The 15,296-nt window shown below is 44.6% G+C and overlaps 1 protein-coding gene and 1 long non-coding RNA gene across 10 annotated transcripts in view; both read left to right on the forward strand.

Moving 5' to 3' along the window:
* The window catches only part of TMEM131L (transmembrane 131 like), a 145,604-nt gene that overhangs the window by 79,713 nt on the left and 50,595 nt on the right, over positions 1-15,296 (forward strand). For all 9 annotated transcript variants that reach the window (XR_004968301.1, XR_004968302.1, XR_004968305.1 and 6 more), the window contains exons 6-7: positions 280-396; positions 1,271-1,381. Coding sequence is in view for 4 of the 9 variants with exons in the window: in XM_036313895.1 (XP_036169788.1) it covers positions 280-396; positions 1,271-1,381 (228 nt within the window). In the remaining 5 variants the exon portion in view is untranslated. The remainder of the gene's footprint in view (positions 1-279; positions 397-1,270; positions 1,382-15,296) is intronic.
* On the forward strand, positions 10,528-12,129 carry LOC118658398. Its single transcript, XR_004968308.1, has 2 exons — positions 10,528-10,786; positions 11,005-12,129. It is a non-coding gene; the product is annotated as an uncharacterized LOC118658398 (long non-coding RNA).

Here is a 15,296-nt window from a genome sequence, read left to right on the forward strand (position 1 = left end):
GGGAGTGGAAGAGGAGGGAAAAGGAAAGACGTGAGGCATGTGAGTCTACTCATCCCAAGTGAAAGGACTCGGCAACTCTCTTGCCATGAGTCCACACTATGTTCTTTGGAATGTTCTCTTAGATTGTGGTTGTTGATCTCAGGGATTCCTGCTGCTCACAAATCTAGGGTGCAGAAGACGCTAACATCTGTTCACAGAAATCACCCAAAAGAAAGTCTGTGCGAGATAATTTTTCAAGGAGGGCCATTCCACATGGCTAATTAGGTGCCTCTTTCTCAGGTGATTCCAGCAATGGGGAGAACTTCCTTCAGAATTATTTTCTTACCTACTGAAGAAGGGAACATTGAAAGTTCTTTATTTATTAATACCTCCTCACATGGAGTCCTTTCCTATCACGTAAGTAACTTTTTCCTTCTGGCACATAGTTTGGTGGTTGACTTACAGGGTTTGGATAGTTTAAGAAGACGTTTGGACATGTTGCCACCTGGCGTATAGCAGTAATAGTGAAGCTGTGAGTGCTGCTGAACTCCCCAGCTTTCCCCCTCTCCTGCCTCGCATGGCGCACAGGGGCTGTGCAGAGCTGTCCCTGTCACCGTGCATCTTTGAAGGGCACTGGGACAAAATAATGAAATCTGCCGTACAGTTTTCTAGTACAGAATATAGCAGGCTTTCAAAGCCCGCAGGCCACACCCCACAAACAGGCCAGAGGGAGGCACCTAGAGGGGGCCTTTCTAGCCACTTGGCCTCCTCCCCACTGGGCTCAGGACTATTTCTCATCAGGGAACATGGGTTGTGCGTGTGGGGGCCAGGTCTCAGGGGGCTCGCTGTTCACATCAAGGAACTAGGAAGGGAGAGCGGGGTATCTTTTTGTTGTTGTTCCCCAAAGTAGTTAGGTTTCTTTATCTTAAGTTGTACCTGTGACATCGTTAAAAGAGGACCTAACGAGAAGTGATTTAAGTGCCAAGATCTATCTAACCATGTTTGTGGTTAATTCTTACTGGATTCCATGAAGCACGGGGTCCCCTATGAGAAAAGTTGACTAGTTGTGAAAAGATTTGTTACAATGAGGAATATTCTGCTGAAATACAGCAACTTTTGTTGCATTTTTTTGGTTGTCGGAGATAAATATAATAATTGGGTAAATGGAATCTTGAAGGCCAAGGTGCTGAATACAGATTTCCTTTGGAAACGTATTTTAGCGTGATGGCAAATGTACTTCAGAACTAATAGAGGAATATCTTCCCCCACCCTTCCTCTCTGTCTCCTGCAGGTTTCTGGAATTGGTACTCGCAGAATCTCTACAGAAGGGTCTGCGCAGCAGCTCACAAATGCTTATTTCCTGCTCCCGCAGGTCCAGAGCATTCAGCTCTCACAAACACAGGTGATTTTAACAGTTGATTTATTTCGAACGCTAGTCAGCACCAAACTTTGAAGCCCTTTACATTTGTGTAGCTTTTACAGAGTACATATAGCCTTTTTACCTAGAATGATGATTTTACCTTCTTTTCTGCTTTTTGAAAAAAAAAAAAATCCTGATATATATATATATATATACATATATGTATATATATATGTATATATATATATATATAGAAATCGTGTATGTATAGAACAACAAGTATTTATTTTTAATGGCTGTATAGTCCATGGTGCCGACATTTCATAGTTTGCTTGTTGGTAATTAGAAACGTTTCCAGTGTTTCGTTATTGTTACCATTAGGCCACGTACTTATTTTATGTTTCTTGGTTCCCTTTAAGGGACCTGTTTTCTTGGGGTATATTTCATAAAGAGGGATTCTGTGGTTAAAGACTGAACCTTTTTATAGAGCTTGTTAAATCCTGCCAGGTGGCTTTTGAGGAAGACAGAAGCTCCATAGTGTCCAGTAATGATACTCCTCCAGGAGTGTCTTACCGTCTCCCCTCTCCCTGCTTCCAGTCCTGCCTGTGTGTGGCTTCATGCAAAGAAATATTTTTGATGTTTTAGACGGTATAGAATGGTGCCTTCACATTCTTTTAATATGCATTTCATTACTAGCATGTAGGTTCGGCCATTTCTTTCCCTTTGATTATCCATATTTCCATGGTTATCAGAGAGCTCACTATTCATATCAACTCTGAATAACTTTCGAAATTGAGAAAACTCTTGAGTCAACATGTTATGAACTTTATCTGTATAGCATTCTTTTCTAGTTTCAGGTGTACAACATGGTGATTCAGTGTTTATATACCTACAATGTGATCCTCATAAGTCTAGTGCCCAGCTGTCACCATGCAAAGTTAGTTTGCTTAAGATGGCCATAAGCTCTCTGTTTCAAAACTTGAGAGAAATGTGAGTTGTCAGAATGACCACATACGACATCAGATATTTTGCTGCTGCAAACCCAACACAATCCTGGCGTGAGGAATGAAATAGAAAACAGAGAACCGATGCGTGCCTTTGTGCACTTTCCTCCACTGTCGCTCAGATGTGAGGAAGCTGAGCTCGGTGCCGGTCAGGCACCGGGATGGTTAGCGGCTGGAGCTGCAGAAGAGTCCTAGACCTCTCGTTGCCCGAACATGGCTTCCCTGTTTTACAAACCATCTCACCTCCATAAGCTCTGACCCTGCTCGACTCTAATCATCCTTCTCATTCCATCTTTCAAGGCCCTGTTCCGACACCACCTCCTCCGAAACCGCTCCGGGTTCCCAGCACGTCTGTGCCGTGGTCCCATGCGCTGGGATCCAATCCCTGCCTTAGAGTTACTGTCCCCTGTTGTCCCCTCCCCTGCTCTCCCTCGAGGCTCTGTGGGACAGGGCGTTTCTTTTTCATTTCTACATCTCAGCAGCAACGTAGTGTGCAGTACATTGAGGGCCCCCAGGGTTTTTAATAGATAGATGAGTCAATGGCATTTGAGTTGACATCCCCAAATAGGACTTCTGCCCCTCGTAGCATCTAAGATTTGCGTCACTTCACCTTTTCTCCACATCAATCAGTTTGACCTTCAACAGATTTACTGCCAGGGCAGGTGGTATCATTCTTATTTTAGACATTGTCCAACATACTTAGAGTTTAAGTTACTTGGCAGAGGTTGAGAGCAGAGCCAGGATGGGCAGTCCCAGCTCAGCATGCTTTCCGTTCTTGCCCATAGGTAGTAACTGTCATGATTTTTGTTTCTTTGACTTAGTAATTCCTACTGCGGGAAAGATCAATGCTAAATGTGGGTTGGGGGGGGGGGGGGGAGGGCGGGCAGCATTTTATAATGGCAAACAATAGTAGAAACAGCCTAAAAGCTCAACAATGAAAAACAGGATGTGATAAATTTGTGTACCAACATGGTAGACGATTAAATACTTCTTCCAAGTTATCATTATGATGTCTACATAGAAATCTCTGACCAGTGATTAACAGGGTACAAGCTAGACAGACTATACTCTGACAGTAACTATAAAATACATGGTGGGGTATAATATGTAAATACAGTTGCATTAGGCTCATGAAAAAGCAGGAGATTCTGGTGGGGGTTTTTTTTTCACGTTTTCTTCAGTGCCGTTTGGGATCCAAGTCATTGAGATCTGGGGAATGTTTCAGTGATTTGTTGGGCAAAACAGAGACTTGAAGTTGGCCCTGTCTCCGAATCCAGCATGTAGGGTCATTACAGCCATAAGCTTGCTTCGGAGAGGTCAATAGCTATTGCTAGTGGAATCCTTCTAAAGTAACATTTATTGTTAAAAACGGAATTAAGACATAGATAGTGAAGGTGGGGGGCAGGGTGGGCTGGAAGGGTCAATGGGGGAAAAGGGGACATATGTAATATTTGCAACAATAAAGATTTTTTAAAAAAAGGAATTATAAGGCAACATGGGAAACCCAGTAAAGGTGTGTGTGCCTGTGGGTGTGTGTTCCAATAAGGTATCACATTGAATTGTCTAAAAAGAGCATGATTATAAAAATTATAATGTAGTTATAAGAAAACAGAGGAAATTAGAGAAGTGGAATATTAGAAATACGCCCCAAGGCCACCGTCACACCCAGCAAAGGTAATGAGGAGGAGTGTTTGTTGGGTCACATCTTTGCAGTCCTTTTTTCTGCGTGAGTGTTTGTGTGAGTGATGGGGGTCCCCTCCCCCACCCTGGTGTCATGTCACTGAACCGTGTGAAGGGGAGATTATTTCTGGGTATTCCGTGTGACATCTAACACACATTTCAGACCAGGGGTTCCTAACCTTTTAAGACTGGCACAGCCTTTGCTTTGGGCCTGGTGACATCGGGCCCTGTGCCTGCCTGCCCGGGACAGGTGTTGGGCAAGGACGCTAGCGGGGCCGTGCCGGGCTGCGCCCTGGGAGGTGTCTGCATTGGGTTGCTTCCCGCCCCTCTGCCTCCCGAGGTGCCGGCCTCTGGCCATGAAACCTGGCCGTGGGGACGGGAAGCTGTAAAATCAGCGAAGGGAGGAGAACAAGGAACGCTTTTTCCATCACAGTTGGATAGGGGAGGAATGGAAAGACTTGGGTTTCTCACGAACAAATAAGTTGCAAAAGTCTGATGTAGGCTTTGGAGATGGAACATTGAGAAGAGGGAATGGTGCGAGGCCTCTGTAGCTGCCCTGTTTTCCTCACCGTCTTACATAATCCGCTAAATGAAACAAAATGGAATTTCCAGGTGGAATAGCTGAGGATTCCTACAAGTCGGTGTCATCATAATGTATTTACTAGTCATGCCATCTCTTTGCATGGGGAAAGCTGTTTGATTTTTCTTATACATAAAAATGATAGGCTGTCGGACTCTGGAAAGTTCTGACCGTATGTTAGGTAAATATATGCCATTACCCAATTTCCTCCTCCTACCTACCTCTGAATATAGTTTTTAAAAGCAAGGAAATTGCCTGAGCTAAAAAAAAAAATAATATTTTCTTCGGAGCCACAAGTGAGAATGATTCAATGGAATGGGAGCTGGGGAAGAGGAGAGAAGGAGGGTTGGTGAGTAGAGGAAGGAGGGAAGTGTGGGAAGCCGAGGGAGCACTACCAGGAGGCGCGGGTGTGGGTGTGTCTCTCCCCTCAAGTGTTTTACAGGCCAGTGGGGTCCCCTGGTTCCCAGAACACAGTTTCCTGGGGCCTCTTTACACTCAGCGTTTGTCTCTTTTTTTGCCTCCCAGGAGAATTGACTCCCTCCTTCCTGAACGCTCCGAGCATCCCTGTCTTAGCAAGAGTAATACTGGAAAGCTTTGTCTCTATGTGTGTGTTTCCTGGACTGATTATAAGTCCTTAAGAGCAGGAATCGTGTTCTAATCAATATTTGCTCTCGTGTTACCTAGTGCAGAGCTTGGTCCTATCGCCATGTAGTAAACAAATGCTTGAAAATGCAATAAATGTCTTTATTTTTTATTTTATTATGTTTTAATTCTCACCTGAGGATATGTTTTCCATTGACTTTTAGAGAGAGTGGGGGGGGGAGGAGAGAGAACATCGATGTGAGAGAGACACGCCCATTGGTTGCCTCCTGCATGTGTGCCTTGACCATGTGCACCTTGACCGGGAATCAAAACAGCGACCCTTCGGTTCTTGGGCTGATGCTCTAACCACTGAGAAAAATTGGCCAGGGCTGAATAAATGTCTTTAAAAGAAAGAAATTATTATCTTAGCTATTTATGAAATTATATGATATGATTGTTTTCTGATGTCTTTCAAACATTCATTATATTAGAATATTCTAGAAAATGTTGTTAGATGACTTGAAGATGCCCGATAATTAGTACCTCTCTTTCTGGCCAGGTGCTGAAGTTTTAGAGAACTAAAATGCACCTTTTTATTACTGATAAGCTGCATTCTTCTGCATGAGCTGAGGTAAGAAAGAGCCAGAGTTGCTAATGCCCTATCTCCTAGGTACACCATGGAGTGGCCCATGCAAGGGAAGCTGGAGAATCAAGGACAGACACCCTTACCCAAGGTGCAGGGTGAAGGAGAAAGGAGCCAGCTCCTCGACTAGCTCCCCCCTCGTCACCCCTGCCTATGGCACAGGATCGCTTTCTGTTGCCCACCAATAGGCAACTCCCTCTGTCTTGAGAGGAGAAGAGGGCTTGGGGCAAGAGGACTGGAGTATTTAGGGGAAGAGAATCCTTTCCTCCTAGTTTCTCCTGACCCACTGGGCTCGCCTGTTCCTAAGCCTGCGATCCTCCCTTCTCTGATGAGGAGGTCCTCAGATGTCCCATGGCTGTGTGTCCACCTTCCTGAGCCTGTCCCATCTCCCAGGAGCACCACACCCCCATTTGTTTGTTGATCCCCCCGAGACTGCTGGGGCACACTGTTGAGTTTGCCTCTAGAAAGTTCTGAGACGACGAATTAAGAAGAATTCATTAATAATCTGCTCCAAAGCCACACTGTCCCCAGGGTTGAAAGGTCATGTTCTCTGTTTCCCATCCCAAATTCTTTCCAAGTATGATAGCCAGTGCAGCCTATCAGAGCATTTGCTCTGGGACCAAATAGCAGTTAAAATGCTCCAGTAAAAACAGCCATAGGAGGATGCCCTGTCAGAGACAGGCACAGGGTGGCAAATAAGAAGATGAATTCTGGGGGTGGGGATGGCCTAGAAGGGGTCAGTGGAGGGAAAAGGGGGACATATGTAACACTTTCAACAATAAAGATTAAAAATAAAAAAGGTGAGTTCTGAAACCAGGCCATCAGGCCATCTTGGTTCTGAGTGACCTTGGCCAAATTACCTAACCTGCTGTTTCTTAGTTTATCTATAAAATTAGATAAAAGTAGCACGATCTCATAGGATTGCTATATCTATTGAATAAGTTGATACATGTAAAGTGCTTAGAACTAGTACCTGGCACATAGCTAAAGCACATTCCTCATTTAACTTTAAAACAAATACAAACCCTCTAGGAGAATTTTAAAATTCAGAGAGTCAGTACTTTGGTAAGACATGAAAGTTCAAGGCCATAGTCCCAATATCAAATTAGCTTGGCTTGTGAGTTAACGTTCAAAGAATTTGAAGTCCTCTCTAAATCTTATTTTTTATTTTTATTTTTTGTCTTTGCCAGAGAGATGCTCCATGCCTGTGTGTAGCTGGGGAAAGCTCAGCAGCTATAGCCTGGGCTCGCTCTTGCTAGAGTGTGGATGACTGCCTTGGGGTTTGAGAAGTTACAGTAGTCCAATACTAAGTGTCTCTTTAGCCTCACTTGAGTCTAGAATCTTAATAAGATACAAGATTATCAACCTAACATCCACCCATTTTGGAAAGCATGCCCCCAGCCCCCACTCTCGAGGTACTAATTCTAAGCAAAAATTGTTCCCAGTACCTCTGTTTGCCAAAGAGAGGGATGGAGGACAGACAGAGAGCATCACCTTGGTTTCAGCTTCAATTCATGCCAGTTGTTCTGAGTCCAGGATCTTGGCATTTGAACTTGATGGAGTCGCCTGCTTGTGAAGAAGTTAATTTGAGACCTTTGGGGGTTAGGGAGGAATCACCTGTGCACATTAGTTCCTGTCTCAGGAAGCAGCATCTGAGCTGCTCTAGCCTCCGGAGCTCGAACTTTGGAGTGGCTGCAGGCTAGTCCCCAGGTGTGTCTCTCCCTCCTTTTGGCACAGAGCCCTTGTTTTACCCCACCCCCCACCCCGTGCCGATTGGTGTGCTGATTGGGGCTGCCCTCTGTTTAGGGATGGAGTGGCTGCAGAGGCGGTGCGCACAGATGTTGAGCCTCTTGCTGTGGACTCGTTGAAGCTCTGGAGCCTGTGACAGGGAAGGCTTTTCCTTCCTCCCCCCCTTATTTCAAGTGGATCATTGCTCCCAGCAGGTTCCTGGAGGGAGGGCTGCTGTTGATACGTTAGGAGCTCAGGCCCTGGGCGGGTAGACCTTGGCCGTGAGTCACTCCCTATCTCCCCAGGTTGTTCATGGCCCTTCTTTCTCTAAAGTCGTGGGCTGGGCCTCCAGGATGTGCTCTTACCCCCTGGGCCCCTCTTCCTCTTAGGAAGGCTCAGTTGAGTTTCGAGCTGTTTAACCAGCTTCTTTTGTTGGTCTCTTTCTTTCTCTTAACCCTTGTAAGCTGCTACTGTGTTATATATATTCATTCCCCTCTAGATGTTTTCTTGTGAGTTCTCCCAAAGCAAGAAAGATAAAGTCAGTAACTTTTGAGTCTGCTAAAAGTATCTGTTGTTCAAACAGATCTCCTCTTCCCTCAGTGCACCGTCTTGCATAGACCTCTCCCATTAGACCAACCCCTGAATCAGGCCTGGGACCCGTCTATCCAGTCCTGCCTGGTTCCCCTTTAATGGGTTTCTTCTGTGCTGTGCTTTCTCTTCGTTGGAGTCTAATCCCATGAACATCAAACATATTCCCTTAGGGCACCAGCAGGAACTGTGCATTCATCTTGCCCTGCTCTGAACTCTCTGCTCTGCTCTCCCTGGTCTCCCCTTCACAGCCTGTGAGATCTTACGTGGCCTTGGGTCTTGGTCTTGGAAGGTACAGGTCCTTGGTCACCCTTCCCATGGGCTCTGTGCCTGGCTTTAGAAGTCTGTCCCTCCATAGTTCCTGGAACTGAATCCTAATTCCTCTTTGGGGAGCAATTTCAGTCTAATTTCTCCCTTTTTCTTTTATTTTCTTTTCCTGTAGCAAAATTGCCTGTCTTCCTTACTAGTATTTTGTTAAGCTCCTACAAGCACAAAGATATGTATTTCCTCATTTCAGTGAGATCCCAGGCTGTCTCGCTTCTCTTTCTATGTCTGTGGAACCGGGCCATCCAGGTCCCCTGTTCTATTCCGGCTCTGTCTGGTTGTCCCCTAAAACATCCGCTTTTCCTCCAAAGGGCTGCCCTCGCTTCCTCCTGCGTCATCAGCCTGCCTTCCTTTTTTTTTTTTTTTTTTTTGGTTTTTGTTCCTCTGGGCCTAGTAGGAAGACTCAAGTGTGAAAAGTATGTTCCTCTAACCTTCTGGCACCTCCTTGGTTTTCAGAATGAACCTGATGGTTCCAAGGGCAGACCTTAGTGCAGCGGTTCTCAACCTGTGGGTCGCGACCCCTTTGGGGGTCGAACGACCCTTTCACAGGGGTCGCCTAAGACCATCGGAAAACACATATATAATTACATATTGTTTTTGTGATTAATCACTATGCTTTAATGATGTTCAATTTGTCACAATGAAATTGGGGGTCACCACAACATGAGGAACTGTATTAAAGGGTCGCGGCATTAGGAAGGTGGGGAACCACTGCCTTAGTGGTATCTAATTTGTTTGTGCCATCGTTTTGTCAAATTCCTTCTCTGACTCAACCCAGCGTGACAGCATATCTCTTTAGTAAGACTACCCTTATTGTTTTTTTATTTATTTATAACATCAGTCACCTTTATGTGGCTCTGTCGCGTTGGATCTTGAAAATCTAAAATGGTGGTCAGCATTTAGATGGTTCATAAATCTAGCGCCAGTGAATTGGGGAGGAACTTTTGAGTCAACGAACCAACCTCTTGAATTTGAGCTGCACCCTTTCACAATTTGGACTCTCAGCTGTGAAGCCAATGCATGAAAAGGGAACGAATCAGGAGCAGCCTGTCTACATTGCCTGCCAGGAGGTGGACCCCGTAGTTTCCCTGAGACCCAGATAGAAAAGCAGCAAGTGGTATTCTGGAAGCTCTGTCTTGAGGGAGTCCTGATTAGCGATACCTTTTTCTCCCACCCACCCCCCTTTTCCTTCTCCTTTCTCCCTTTTCCTTTCATTTTCTTTTCCTGCGGTAAAATAGACAGAACATGAATTTACTGTTTTCACCATTTCTAAGTGTACAGTTCAGGGGCATTCAGTACATTCACAGTGTTGCGCAGCCGTCACCACCACCCATCTCTTGGCCTTTTTCATCTTCCCAAACTGAAATTCTGTCCCCACGAAACCCTGACTCCCCATTCTCACCTCCTTTCAGCCCCCCGTGACCATTATTCTTTTTTACATCTCCATGAATTTGGCTCTTCTAGGCCTTCTCCTAGAAGTGGAATCACACGCTATTTGTCCCATTGTGACTGGCTTACGTCACTGAGCGTAATGTCTTCAAGGTTCATCCCTGTTGTAGCGTGTGTCCGAATTTCCTTCCCTTTTCAGACTGAATAATAGTCCATTGTGTGTGTACACTGTGTGCTGTTTACTCATTCTTCCATTGATGGATGTTGGGTTGCTTCCACGTTTTGACGGTTGTGTGAAATGCTATGAATTGGGGGTGTACACGTAACTGTCTGTGCCCCTCCTGTTACTTTGGTGTAGCTGTATGTTTAATCTTCTGAGGAACCACCACACTGATTTCTTCTGCAACAGCCTTCCTTTCATAGCCTCATCCTTGCCATGGCCATGCCTACTTAGGTCAAAGCTGCGCCTTTGCTGCACAAGGTCGAGCCACAGCAGCCTGCATCTTCACACCTGAGCCTTTGCTGAGCCTGGGCCCAGGTTCAAGGGCTGAGCCAGACCTTCAGGAGCCACTTGCCGTTGGCTTAAGGCCCAGCAGCATCCAACTGGGTAAAAATAGCTGTTCGCCTTTGGACAGAACCACCGTGCGCTGCGTGGCCCACCAAGGTGAACATCCGCATGGCTCCCTGCAGGTGCCAGCCCAGGCTGTAGGAGTTCAAGCCACCCAAGTGTGAAGACACAGGCCACTGCTACTTGGTCCCACCAACAGTCTCAGTATCGGAGTGTTAATTTGGTCTCTGTATGGCTCTTTGTTGATCTTTCAGGGTTAGTGGCACATTCAGTGGGGTGGGAGGTGATGTGCTGCAACGACATTTCTCTCTCTTCTTGGGTTCTGAACCAACAGTGAAATAAGATGAAAGGAATCTGAAGTGTTTAGGACAGTGGTTCTCAACCTTGGCTGCACATTCGAATCACCTGGGAATCTTTTTAAAATTCTGATGTCTGGGCCTCATCCTCCGGAAATTCTGTTTCTTTGTTACTAATGTTGTGGCCACAACATTAGTAACAAAGAAACAGAATTTCCGGAGGGTAAGGCCCAGACATCAGGATTTTAAAAAGATTCCCAGGTGATTCGAATGTGCAGCCAAGGTTGAGAACCACTGGTTTAGGAGAACAATCCCTTCTCTTAGAAACCCGTGGTGTGGGGAAGAGGAGTTTCCCCCTCTAACACATTACATGTGGATAAAATGCTTCCCAGAGGCATTTAGATGATTTGTTGTGGAATTTTACCAACCTAATGCATTAATAATGAATGAACAAGTAAAAATAGTAACACTCCCTCATGAGGGCCTGGTGTGTGCCCTGCGCTGGGCATATGTATCTCATTTAATGCTCTTCAGATGACGGTGAGTTCCTTAGTTCTGTGTGATTGAAGAGGAAGCTGAACCTGGGAAAAGCGTAGAAATGTCCCCGAGGTCTTGTGGCTGGGTTTCATCTTGAATTTATGGTGAATACAGTCATTTGGCCACACTGCCTTTTCTCCAAAGATTTGGAGAAGCGAAAATGCCATACACATGCTTTAACCCCCTTTCCCTTAACGAAACAAAACAAAAAAAAACGCAATCCAGCCAATACCTGGGTATTTTACAAACATTTTAGGGAGGGGGTCTGGCAACATAGGTAAATTTCATTCCAGCAGTTAAATACCTGAGGACTAGAGGGGTTAGCAGTGGCAGGGGTAAGGGTTGAAACACAATTGCTGTTTAACATAAGGTTAAAGCAACAAACAGTGCTTACTGTTCGCTCAGCTGCCTGTTTGTTATGCAGGAAACACTAAATTAGGAGTTTGGTTACAGAGCCTGAGTGTTGTGTGGAAGGGACCCAAGAAAGTGTTCTTTCTATACAAAATCATTTGCTGTATGGAATGTATTGTACCTAGCACTGTGTGTGTGGGCCACTGGCTTAAACTGTGTCCCTATTGAGGCACACATTGGCATAAACAATTTACCTTTATAAAGACGTCCGAAATTTAGCATTCAAAATTGTGGGAGTGGAGAAAAATGTGTGAGAAAAATGGAACCTAAGATTGGGACTTTTCTAAGTAATTCTTTTGTATTTCCCAAGTTATAGTCCTTATATGGAAGGTTTTCATGGATGGTCATTACTGGGATCGTCATACGTTGTTCATTCTGTCTGGGTTCATATGTTATAGGTTCTCGTATACTTTTGTTAGGATATGGTTTACTTTTATTAATAAAACTCATATACATTGTCTGTCCTTTTTTTTTCCTGCTTCATTGCACACAGTCCCCCCAGGTCACACTCTGGCCCTAGCCCAGTCCACAAAGAACAATTTCTTAGCAAATAAAGGAAGGTGATTTATTTTCTCTCTTAGATCCAGTTACCTAGACTCATACCCCTTCACCACAAAACCTAGGGAATACAAGCCACACAAAAGGAGCTTTTACATAGCTGTTTTCTTGTCCTTTGCAGTATTTCTTGGCATGGTTTTCTAATATGTGTTTCCATGCTGAAGAACTTTCAGGCTTTTAAGTATCTAAGAGGAATTGACTTGGTCTGTTCTTATTTACCTGGAAAAACACTGACTTGTGCCAAAAGAACTGCTATTGTTTTCATTTTCCCCCAACTAACCTGAGGACCCTTTGATAAGTCACTTATCCCCATAGACTTAATGTGAAAACTACGAAGGAATTATTTTTTCTCTTAGCTATGAAATTTATGAACTCTTTTTCTTCTTTATGAACTTAATTTTTTTTCCAAATAGTGTGGGAGGTTTCAACAGTAGAGAAATGGGTTTTGTGTTTCTTTTATAATCTGCTCAGCACACTCCTAGGTAAGGAGGTGTCCTCCTGTCACAACAAATGTGCTCGGTTGGGGTCCTTTCAGGGGAATTCTTATTCCCAGCATGTGTGGTGGCCCCAACTGGCTCGTGCTTTGGGTTGTCGTTTTCTTTTTAAAGTCTAGATTGCAATAGTTTTTTGGGTTTTTTTTTGTCTTTCTGTAAAGGAAGACACGAACCTTTAAATTTGCCTGAGAAAAGTTAGCCTGCTTCCAGGGCAGTTTGGAGGTGCTGGAACTCCCCCTGGTGGGATGCTGAAATATGTCCTACAGCCATTGAAACAATATAGTGCTTTATGTTTGTTTTTGTTTCCAGCTAATAGAAGAATCTTATTTAGAACGGTAAATTATAAACTCATCCATCCAGAAATGTACCAAGGATGACAGAACATGAGGATTTAAATTACATCAAATTACTGTGCAAACAGGATTTTTAATCATGTCTAAAATTATAATTTTGAACTTCGGACATTATTTCAACATTTGAAGAAATATGTTAGGGAAGAGAGTTGCCTTGCCAGGTTAAGATCTATGGTTAAATTGTTGTACATTATAAAACCCCAACTTAATTATAAATGTACTAGAGGCCCAACGCACGAAATTCTTTCAAGAGTTGGCCTTCCTTCCCCCAGCTGCTGGCACCGGCTTCCCTCTGGCATCCGGGACCCGGGCTTTCCTTGCAGCCCCGGCTTCGTCTGGAAGGACATCTGGTCTAATTAGCATATTGCACTTTTATTATTATAGATATGTTGAGAGTGTGCTGATGTGGGTTTTTCTTTAAAGCTTTTTGAAAAGTTTTAGATCAGAAACATGCCAAATATCAGGTTTTGATATACTTTGATTTTATAGCCCATGTTTATTATTTTTAGTTTCTTTCCCTTTGAAGCAAGCATGTAGCTGTGTGCCCACTTTTCTTCATTCACCAGCTGTATATTGAGTGCCGATTAAGTGGTAGGCATTGTGGTTAAACCCTTCAGACAAGGTGCTTACAGTCTGCTGGGGAACACAGACCTTGAGCAAGTTATCACATGAGGAGTGTTAACGAAGGTCAGGTGAAAGGTGCTGTGGGTGTGAGTAATGCCACTTACCCCAGCTGAGGTGTCAGGGAAAACTTCCCTGAGTGATGTTTAAGCTGGGACACGAAGGATGAATTGGGTTTAGCTATGTAGAGGGGAAGGCCGGTCGGAAATGTAGGTTCAAAGTTTGAAGGCAAAATAGAGCAGAAAGTCTACCCGTGAGGCTGGAGCATAGGCAAGGAGGCAGAGACTAGGCAGGTGCCTGCATTCTGTAGCTGCAATAAAGGGTTTGGGATTTGGGCCAAGCAGGAAGTCTTTGAAGGGTTTTAAACAGATAAGTAGCTTGACCTGATTTGCATATTTATAATCTCTCCCCCCCCCTTTTCATTGAATTTATTGGGTTGATATTGGTTATTAAAATTATATAGATTTCAGGTGTACAATTCTATAATATATCATCTGTATATTGTAGTGTGCTCACCACTGCAAGTCAAGTCTCCTTCCGTCATCATTTACTCTCCCTGTACCCTCTTATGTCCTCTCACTCTTTTTGTTTAAAAATATATTTTATTGATTTTTTACAGAGAAGAAGGGAGAGGGATAGAGAGTTAGAAACATCGATAAGAGAGATCGATCAGCTGCCTCCTGCACACCCCCTACTGGGGATGTGCCCGCAACCAAGGTATATGCCCTTGACCGGAATCGAACTTGAGACCCTTCAGTCCACAGGCTGACGTTCTATCCACTGAGCCAAACCGGTTTGGCTGTCCTCTCACTCTTGATGCCATGTGGACAGTGGAGTGGAGAGGGCAGAGGTGGACACAGGGACAGGAGGAGGAGGTTGGTGCAGCAGCCTACCTGCCTCTGTCCCTCCCTCCCTCCCACTAGGGCAAGGGCTCCATAAACTTTTACATAAAGGCCTGGAGAGTAGTTATTTTTACCTCCTTTGCAGGCCATAGACCCTGTTGCAAGTACTCAACCCTGCCATTGTAACAGGACAGCAGCCATAGACAATTCACAAGGAATGAGCATGCCTGTGTTCCAATAAAACTTTATTTATAAATACAGGCAGCGGGCTGGATGTGGCCCATGGGCATAGTTTGCTGACCCCTGATCTTTAGGGTATTAGGAATGAAGAGAACGGAATGGATTCAAAGACTGACAAGGAGGTACAATCAGTATAAGATGGTTTGGGGTTAGTTTGAGGAAGGTAAGTGAGAATGTGAAGTTGGTTTTCAAGTTTCTGGCTTAAACAAAATATGAAGCATGGTGCTAAGAGGGGGCCAATGCACAGCAAGGTTCGCTGCCTTGGCCTGTGTGAGGGAGGCGTGTCTAGGCGGATGCCACACCATTGGTTGGATGTATGGGTGTGCAGAGAGGTCTGAGCTGGAAAAACAAACTTCAACTTGTCATAGACCCACTTAGGGAGAGAGTGAAGAGGACAAAAGACAGAATCCAGAATAATTCCAACATCTGATGGTCATAATGGGACGAGCCAAAGATGAAAGGGAAAAGCCAGAAGGACAAATGGTTAATGGAGTTAAGTGGGAGAGCAGGATCTGGCAA

Source organism: Myotis myotis, unplaced genomic scaffold (genome assembly GCF_014108235.1).
Source record: "Myotis myotis isolate mMyoMyo1 unplaced genomic scaffold, mMyoMyo1.p scaffold_m19_p_6, whole genome shotgun sequence".
Taxonomy (NCBI): domain Eukaryota; kingdom Metazoa; phylum Chordata; class Mammalia; order Chiroptera; family Vespertilionidae; genus Myotis; species Myotis myotis.